The sequence below is a fragment of the Heptranchias perlo genome, chromosome 13 (assembly GCF_035084215.1).
Source record: "Heptranchias perlo isolate sHepPer1 chromosome 13, sHepPer1.hap1, whole genome shotgun sequence".
NCBI classification, from domain to species: Eukaryota; Metazoa; Chordata; class Chondrichthyes; order Hexanchiformes; family Hexanchidae; genus Heptranchias; species Heptranchias perlo.
In genome coordinates this window covers 326436-336160 of record NC_090337.1, presented here as the reverse complement: position 1 = coordinate 336160, position 9725 = coordinate 326436, and the positions used below count along the sequence as shown (strand labels likewise).

At 49.8% G+C, this 9725-nt stretch overlaps 1 protein-coding gene across 1 annotated transcript in view; it reads left to right on the top strand.

The window, feature by feature from the left end:
- The first annotated feature begins 7173 nt into the window (after window positions 1-7173).
- LOC137331711 (leucine-rich repeat and IQ domain-containing protein 4-like) overlaps window positions 7174-9725 on the top strand; it is a 73039-nt gene continuing 70487 nt past the window's right edge. The window contains exon 1 of the mRNA XM_067995699.1: window positions 7174-8205. Within this exon, the coding sequence (XP_067851800.1) occupies window positions 7174-8205 (1032 nt within the window). The remainder of the gene's footprint in view (window positions 8206-9725) is intronic.

Here is a 9725-nt window from a genome sequence, read left to right as displayed (position 1 = left end):
CATTCAAGGCTGAGTTAGACAAATTTTTGATCAGCGAGGGAGTCAAAGGATATGGGGAAAAGGCAGGAAAGTGGAGTTGAGGTAAAAATCAGATCAGCCATGATCTCATTAAATGGTGGAGCAGGCTCGAGGGGCCGAATGGCCGACTCCTGCTCCTACCTCTTATGGTCTTATAGTATCAAGTTAAAAGAAAAGTCATACAACGTGGCAAAGATTACTGGTAAGCCCGAAGATTGGGAAAACTTTAGAAACCAGCAAAGGATGACTAAAAGAATAATAGAGGGAGAAAATAGATTGAGAGTACACTAGCAAGAAATATAAGAACTGACAGTAAAAGCTTCTACAAGTATATGAAAAGGAAGAGGGTAATTAAAGTAAACATTGGTCCCTTAGAGGATGAGACTGGGGAAATAATAATGGAAAACCAGGAAATGGCAGAGGAATTGAACAGATATTTTGTATCTGTCTTCACAGTAGAAGACACTAATAATATACCAATAATAGTAGAAAATCAAGGGGCAAAGGGGAGGGAGGAACTAAAAACAATCACTATCACTAGAGAAAAAATACCAGGTAAACTAATGGGTCTAAAGGCTGACAAGTCCCCTGGACCTGATGGCTTGCATCCGAGGGTCTTAAAGGAAGTGGCTGCAGAGATAGTGGATGCATTGGTTGTAATCTTCCAGAATTCACTAGATTCTGGAAAGGTCCCAGCGGATTGGAAAACCGCAAATGTAAGACTCCTATTCAAGAAAGGAGTGAGATAGAAAGCAGGTAACTATAGACCAGTTAGCCTAACATCTGTCATTGGGGAAATGCTAAAATCGATTATTAAGGAAGTAGTAGCAGGACATTTGGAGACTCATAATACAATCAAGGAGAGTCAACATGGTTTTATGAAGGTGAAATCATGTCTGACAAATTTATTAGAGTTCTTTGAGGAAGTAACGGGCAGAGTGGATAAAGGGGAACCAGTAGATGTAGTGTTTTTGGATTTCCAAAAGGCATTCGATAAGGTGCCACATAAAAGATTACTGCACAAGGAAAGAGCTCAAGGTGTTGGGGGTAATATACTGGCATGGATAGAGGATTGGCTAACTAACAGAAAACAAAGAGTCGGGATAAAAGGGTCATTTTCAAAATGGCAATCTGTAACTAGTGGGGTGCCACAGGGCTCAGTGCTGGGGCCTCAATCATTTACAATATATATCAATGACTTGGATGAAGGAAGCGAGTACTGGCGAGGTGAGTAAGTGCAGGTAAGATGAGGATGAGCTTTGAGTGAGTGAGGAGTGATGTGATAGAGTAGTGTTGGCAGTGCAGAAGGAGATGTGGGGTGGGGGCGGTGATGTGGCAGACGGAGTGTAGGGGAATGAGTAAGTGTACTCACTTCGGCTGACCTACTTAGGTCATTGCAGCGCCTCCTACACTGTATGCAGGAGCGCGATATTTTGGTGGTGCTGGTGACTTCCCCTGCCACCTCGAGCCAAGCCTTTGTGGTGGCAGAGGCAGGCCGCTTCCTCCCGTCCGCCGGGGAGAAGATCTCTGTCCTCCTCCTCCTCCTCACCCCATCCAGTAGGACCTGGAGTGAGGCATCATTAAACCTGGGAGCAGCCTTCCCCCTGGGCTGCTCCATGCTGTAATTTTGCCTATTTTCTGCAGCATCAGTCAGTGGAGGACTGCCCTTTAAACAGGGCTCCTCCAGCTGACAGCCTATGATGCGGGTGCGCAGTCCGCCCGCTGCGCAGCTTTCCAGCGCAAAACCCGGAAACCAAGGTAAGTGCCTTCAATTAGGCTGCGATCACGTGCGGAGCACCCCGAATTCACTGGGCACGTTACCCACGCGTATTATCAGCAAATTTAGCCACAGTACCTGCATACAGTGCAGGAGACGCTTCAATGACCTAAGTAGGTCAGCCGAAGTGAGTACACTTACTCTTTCCCCTACACTCCGTCTGCCACATCACCGCCCCCACCCCACATCTCCTTCAGCACTGCCAACACTACTCTATCACATCACTCCTCACACTCACTCAAAGCTCATCCTCATCTTACCTGCACTTACTCACCTCGCCAGTACTCATCCCGCCACTACCACTCAACCCAATCCTCATACAATCTCATGGCTCTGTCTCATACTCACCCTTTACTAGAACAATACCCGGACTTCAAGGGTTAAGTTACGAGGAGAGATTACACAAATTGGGGTTGTATTCTTTAGAGTTTCGAAGGTTAAGGGGTGATCTGATCAAAGTTTATAAGATATTAAGGGGAACAGATAGAGTGGATAGAGAGAAACTATTTCTGCTGGTTGGGGATTCTAGGAGTAGGGGGCACAGTCTATAAATTAGGGCCAGACCTTTCAGGAGCGAGATTAGAAAACATTTCTACACACAAAGGGTGGTAGAAGTTTGGAACTCTCTTCCGCAAACGGCAATTGATACTAGCTCAATTGCTAAATTTAAATCTGAGATAGATAGCTTTTTGGCAACCAAAGGTATTAAGGGATATGGGCCAAAGGCAGGTATATGGAGTTAGATCACAGATCAGCCATGATCTTATCAAATGGCGGAGCAGGCACGAGGGGCTGAATGGCCTACTCCTGTTCCTATGTTCCCTCTGATGCATCTCTTTCACGGTCAGCCTCACCCAACCTGCCACTACCTGTGCTGCAGCTGCAGGGCATGCATCACATAGGAAGTGTAAGGCAAACGTGTCGTAAGCATGAAGGGGATGCACAAGGGTGTTCGAGGGTTTGTCATGGTTTTTACTTATATTTGATTTATACTTATATTCACATTACATATTATATTGTCACCACTACTGCTATGTCTTTGCAAATCTTGTCTGGTTTGTGCAATAATGCCCTTTTCTGAGGATCACAATGAAGACCCACAACTGATGCCACCCATTGTGTCACTGCAGAGTGGGTGTAGGTGTATTTGCAGGGCTCTTTTGTGCAGACGGCTGAGAGACGTCGCTGATGTCCCCGGTGGCACCCTGGATGCGGAGAAGTTGTTGAGGGCAGTGGTGACTTTGACAGCGACAGGTAAGAAGATGGTTCTCGGGCCAGCCGGGAGCAGCTCGGCATGAAGGAGACTGCAGATGTCCACGACTACATGTCGAGTGACTCTGAGCCTCCGTGTGCACTGCTGCTCAGAGAGGTCCAGGAAGCTGAGCCTCGGTCTGTGGACCCTGTGGCGAGGGTAGTGCCCTCTGCGACGCATCTCTCTCTGCGGTTGCCCTCCCTCCTGCTGTGCAGGTGGATGTGTCACAGCACTGTGTTGTGGAGCTCCATGTGTCAGAGGTGGACGGCATGGACGGCGAGGCTGGTGATGCTGTTCATCCTCCGAGCAGTTCATGACTGCAGCTACGGCGGCCCCCATCCGGAAGATGTACGTTTGAGGGGGTCCGCAAGGTAGGTACATGTCTCTGGACACCGAGGTTGAGGTTCCAAGTTGGTGAATTTTATTGTTAGGAGGAGGGTGGTGGAGGCCAAACTTTGTCCAAAGTGACAGAGTGGCCTGCAATGAGTGAGGGTCTTCCCCCACCCTCACAACCTGTGAAATGGATCTTTGCAGCTGCTACAGGGTGATGGTTGCAACACGTCCATTTCAACTGGGAGTATTTACCCCAGTACGGGAAATAGTCTCAGTTGAGATGAAAATCCCACCCCTCCTAAAATATCCTACAAATCAGGTCTGCTAACGACCTGAACTATCACATTAATTGCCGGCGGGAATCCCGCATGTGGGTGCTGCGCGCGCATCTAAGCGCCCTGCCCCGAGAATCCTGGATATTCGGAGCCCCCCCGCCACAAACCCGCCAGCTTGGATGTCCAAAAATCGAGCCCAAAGTGTTTGCAAAGGGATATAGGTAGGTTAAACGAGTGGGCAAAAATTTGGCAGATGGAGTATAATGTCGGAAAATGTGAAATGATCCACTTTGGTAGGAAGAATAAAAAAGAAAAATATTATGTAAATGGAGAAAGACTACAGAATGCTGTGGTACAGAGGGATTTGGGTGTCTTCGTACATGAAAAACAAAAAGTTAGCATACAGGTGGAGCAGGTAATTGGGAAGGCAAATGGAATATTGGCCTTTATTTCTAGGGGGATGGAGTATAAAAGTAGGGAAGTCATGCTTCAACTGTACAGGGTGCTGGTGAGACCACACCTGGAGTACTGCGTACAGTTCTGGTGCCCTTATTTAAGGAAGGACATACTTGCATTGGAGGTAGTTCAGAGAAGGTTCACTAGGTTGATTCCGGGTATGGAAGGGTTGTCTTATGAGGAAAGATTGAACAGGTTGGGTCTATACTCATTGGAGTTTGGAAGAATGAGAGGAGATCTTATTGAAACATAAAAGATTCTGAGGGGGCTTGACAGGTTAAATGCTGAGAGGATGTACAAAAGCAGGGATGTAATGATGGAACTGTATAAAACGCTGGTAAGGCCACAGCTGGAGTATTGTGCGTAGTTCTGGTCACCACATTACAGGAAGGACGTAATTGCTCTGGAGAGAGTGCAGAGAAGATTTACAAGAATGTTGCTAGGGCTCGAAAATTGCAGCTACGAGGAGAGATTGGATAGGCTGGGGTTGTTTTCCTTGGAGCAGAGGAGGCTGAGGGGAGACTTGATTGAGGTGGACAAAGTTACACCTCAATCAAGTCTCCCCTCAGAGTAGACAGGAAGTACCTGTTTCCCCTAGCGGAGAGTTCAAGAACTGGAGGACATAGATTTAAGCTGATTGGCGGAAGGATTAGAGGGGACACGAGGAAAAACTTTTTTACCCAGAGGGTGGTGGGTGTATGGAATTCGCTGCCCGAATTGGTGGTAGAGGCAGGGACCCTCAACTCTTTTAAAAAGTACCTGGACCTGCACCTAAAGTGCTGTAAGCTGCAGGGCTACGGACCGGGTGCTGGAAGGTGGGATTAGAATGGGCACCTGGTTGTTCTTCGAGCTGGCGCGGACACGATGGGCCCAATGGCCCCCTTCTGTACTATATCTTTTCTATGGTTCAATGGTTCTAAGATGTTTCCCCTCGTGGGGGAATCTAGAACTACGGGGCAAAGTCTCAGAATAAGGGGTCGCCCGTTTAAGACGGAGATGAGGAGAAATTTCTTCCCAGAGGGTTGTGAACCTTTGGAATTTTTTTCTCCAAAAAGCTGTGGAGGCTGAGTCATTGAATACATTCAAGGCTGAGTTAGACAAATTTTTGATCAGCGAGGGAGTCAAAGGATATGGGGAAAGGGTGGGAAAGTGGAGTTGAGGTAAAAATCAGATCAGCCAAGATCTCGTTGAATGGCGGAGCAGGCTCGAGGGGCCGAATGGCCTACTCCTGCTCCTATCTCTTATGTTGTTATGAACCGATACATGCAAAATCTTTCCAGATTTCCCACGACTATTCCCCTCCCCAACCTCTTCCCACCTCCATGTTAAAATCATGCCCCAAATATCACTGAAAGACTGTCCCAGCCAGGTTTATTACAGCACTGCTCACTTTAGTCCAGAAGAGGGTTTTAGGAAGTTGGACATTATGTGAAGTTGGGCCGTTATTCGGACGGGCGGCGAGTCCCGAGGATGAGTTTTCTCGGTGCCTGTTTAGTGAGACGGGACCTGGGGACGGGAGGGGGGCGTGAGCCGCTGATGATCCCCGGGATCCTCTGTCGGTTTGTCTCAACGTCAACCCGCGACTGTGACCCTCACTGAGTCTGCAAGAGGCAGGTAGGAGGGCGGGTATTTAAACAGCGGGGGGCGGGTATTTAAACAGGGGGGCGGGTATTTAAACAGCGGGGGGGGGCGGGTATTTAAACAGGTGGGGGGGCGGGTATTTAAACAGCGGGGGGCGGGTATTTAAACAGCGGGGGGGCGTGTATTTAAACAGCGGGGGGGGGCGGGTATTTAAACAGCGGGGGGGGCGGGTATTTAAACAGCGGGGGGGGGGCGGGTATTTAAACAGCGGGGGGGCGGGTATTTAAACAGCGGGGGGGCGGGTATTTAAACAGGTGGGGCGGGTATTTAAACAGCGGGGGGCGGGTATTTAAACAGCGGGGGGCGGGTATTTAAACAGGGGGGCGGGTATTTAAACAGGTGGGGGGGTGGGTATTTAAACAGCGGGGGGGCGTGTATTTAAACAGCGGGGGGGCGGGTATTTAAACAGCGGGGGGGGGCGGGTATTTAAACAGCGGGGGGGGGGGGCGGGTATTTAAACAGCGGGGGGGGGCGGGTATTTAAACAGCGGGGGGGCGGGTATTTAAACAGGTGGGGGCGGGTATTTAAACAGCGGGGGGCGGGTATTTAAACAGCGGGGGGCGGGTATTTAAACAGCGGGGGCGGGTATTTAAACAGCGGGGGGCGGGTATTTAAACAGCGGGGGGGGGGTATTTAAACAGCGGGGGGGGTATTTAAACAGCGGGGGGGCGGGTATTTAAACAGCGGGGGGCGGGTATTTAAACAGCGGGGGCGGGTATTTAAACAGCGGGGGGCGGGTATTTAAACAGCGGGGGGCGGGTATTTAAACAGCGGGGGGGCGGGTATTTAAACAGCGGGGGGGGCGGGTATTTAAACAGCGGGGGGGGCGGGTATTTAAACAGCGGGGGGGGGCGGGTATTTAAACAGCGGGGGGCGGGGATTTAAACAGCGGGGGGCGGGTATTTAAACAGCGGGGGGGGCGGGTATTTAAACAGCGGGGGGGGCGGGTATTTAAACAGCGGGGGGGGGGCGGGTATTTAAACAGCGGGGGGGGGCGGGTATTTAAACAGCGGGGGGGGGCGGGTATTTAAACATTCCCTTTACTGGGAAATATTCTCACCGATTCCCGCTCCCGTGTTTATTTCTGCCGCGTCTCCGGTCTCCAGGGTGACCCCCCCGCCCGACAACACCCGGGGGCCGCTCCCCGGCCCGTTTCCCGGTTTCCCGGTGTGTTTTCCCGGTTTCCCGGTGTGTTTTCCCGGTTTCACGGTGTGTTTTCCCGGTGTGTTTTCCCGGTGTGTTTTCCCGGTTTCCCGGTGTGTTTTCCCGGTTTCCCGGTGTGTTTTCCCGGTTTCCCGGTGTGTTTTCCCGGTGTTCCCGGTGTGTTTTCCCGGTTTCACGGTGTGTTTTCCCGGTTTCACGGTGTGTTTTCCCGGTTTCCAGGCCTCAGGAAGTGAGGGTCGATCCGCTCCCGGTCGAGGATGTTTCCTGTCGGTTTGGTGCCGGTTTCCGCCTCTCGGGCCGGTCCCGAGTCCGGTCCAGATGTTCCGCAGCTGCTGCGGGGCCGAGTCCTGTTTAAAGATCTGGGAGAGGCGGATCTGCGGGAAATTCCGCCCGCAGTCTTCGAACTGCGGCACCTGGAGGAGCTGCACTTGGAGAGAAATAAAATCGAGGCGCTCCCTCCGGAGATCGGGTCCCTGAAGAAACTGCGGGTCCTCTATCTGAACAACAACAACCTGCTCAACATCTGCCCGGAGCTCGGGGACTTGGAACAGCTGCAGAGTTTGGATTTGAGTGAAAATCCCATCATTTGCAGCCTCCTCACACACACTTTGTGCCGACTGCGGAGCCTCCGCCAACTCCGCCTTTATAACATGAACTTACTCCAATTACCAGCCGAGATCTGCAAGAAACTGCAGCACCTGCAGCTCCTGGGGTTGTCCGGGAATGGCCTGGCCTCCCTCCCCTGGCAGATCAGCAGCCTCACCCAACTGCAGCAACTTTACCTGCAAACCAACAACTTGCAGATTTTACCGCCTGGCTTTTGCCAACTGCGCCGTTTGGAGGTTTTAGATCTGAGGCAGAATTTACTGAATTGTCTCCCTGATGATATCAGCTCTTTACAAAACCTAAAGCATTTATATCTGGCCGGGAACAACCTCACGGCCATTCCACAGACCCTCAGTGGCTGCATCAATCTGTGTGTGTTGGATATTAGCAGAAACAGACTGGACCTCAATCTCTTCTGCTCACTCCCAGCTGGTCTGGCCGAACTTGCTCTCTCCGATAACGAACTGTGCGCCGTTCCGCCTGCGGTGTGCAAACTCGGTGACACCTTACAGCTCCTCTATCTGAAAAACACACATTTAAAGACCCTAACATGCTGCTTCTCCGGGTTAACAGCAATTCGCCTCTTGGATCTCAGTCAAAATCAGCTCAGGTTCTTCCCGAAGCAAATCTGCGAGCTGGACCAGTTGGAGATCCTGTCCCTAGATGATAGTAAACTGAAAGAGGTACAGTCCTTGTAGCAGAGAATGGGAACCGGAGGCTACAGACAGCGTGAGGCAGGGAGATGGGAAGTAGGAGATTTTGGGGGAAAAGAACAGTGAAAGGGAGGGTATATTCTAAACAGTAAAACCCTTTATGGGGGAACAGAAAGATCCCAGGCTACAGAAGACAGAGGGTGGTTGTCGAGGGTTGTTTTTCAAACTGGATGCCTGTGTCCAGCGGTGTGCCTCAGGGATCGGTGCTGGGTCCGCTGTTATTTGTTATTTATATTAATGATTTGGATGAGAATTTAGGAGGCATGGTTAGTAAGTTTGCAGATGACACCAAAATTGGTGGCATTGTGGACAGTGAAGAAGGTTATCTAGGATTGCAACGGGATCTTGATAAATTGGGCCAGTGGGCCGATGAATGGCAGATGGAGTTTAATTTAGATAAATGTGAGGTGATGCATTTTGGTAGATCGAATCGGGCCAGGACCTACTCCGTTAATGGTAGGGCGTTGGGGAGAGTTATAGAACAAAGAGATCTAGGAGTACAGATTCATAGCTCCTTGAAAGTGGAGTCACAGGTGGATAGGGTGGTGAAGAAGGCATTCAGCATGCTTGGTTTCATTGGTCAGAACATTGAATGCAGGAGTTGGGATGTCTTGTTGAAGTTGTACAGGGCATTGGTGAGGCCACACTTGGAGTACTGTGTACAGTTCTGGTCACCCTATTATAGAAAGGATATTATTAAACTAGAAAGAGTGCAGAAAAGATTTACTAGGATGCTACCGGGACTTGATGGTTTGACTTACAGGGAGAGGTTAGACAGACTGGGACTTTATTCCCTGGAGAGTAGGAGGTTAAGGGGTGATCTTATAGAAGTCTATAAAATAATGAGGGGCATAGATAAGGTCGATAGTCAAAATCTTTTCCCAAAGGTAGGGGAGTCTATAACGAGGGGGCACAGATTTAAGGTGAGAGGGGAGAGATACAAAAGGATCCAGAGGGGCAATTTTTTCACTCAAAGGGTGGTGAGTGTCTGGAACGAGCTGCCAGAGGCAGTAGTAGAGGCGGGTACAATTTTGTCTTTTAAAAAGCATTTGGACAGTTACATGGGGAAGATGGGTATCGAGGGATATGGGCCAAGTGCAGGCAATTGGGACTAGCTTAGTGGTATAAACTGGGCGACATGGACATGTTGGGCCGAAGGGCCTGTTTCCATGTTGTAACTTCTATGATTCTATGATTCTATAAAGGTAGGAACAGCCATAAAGGGGGAGATGAGCAATTGGCTTTTACATTCAGAGGCATTGAATATAAAAAGCAAGGGAGTAATGTTAAATTTGTACGAGGCATTGGTTATCCAAAGTTGGATATTGTGTGCAGTTCTGGGCTCCCCCTTATCGAATGATATTAGGGCCGTGGAAAGGGGGAGGTGAAGGTTCACTCCAGGGATATTGGGAATGAAATGTTATAGTAATGGGGAAAGAGCAGGGGAGTGGGACTAACTTTCAAAGAGCCAGCACAGACATGAAGGGCAG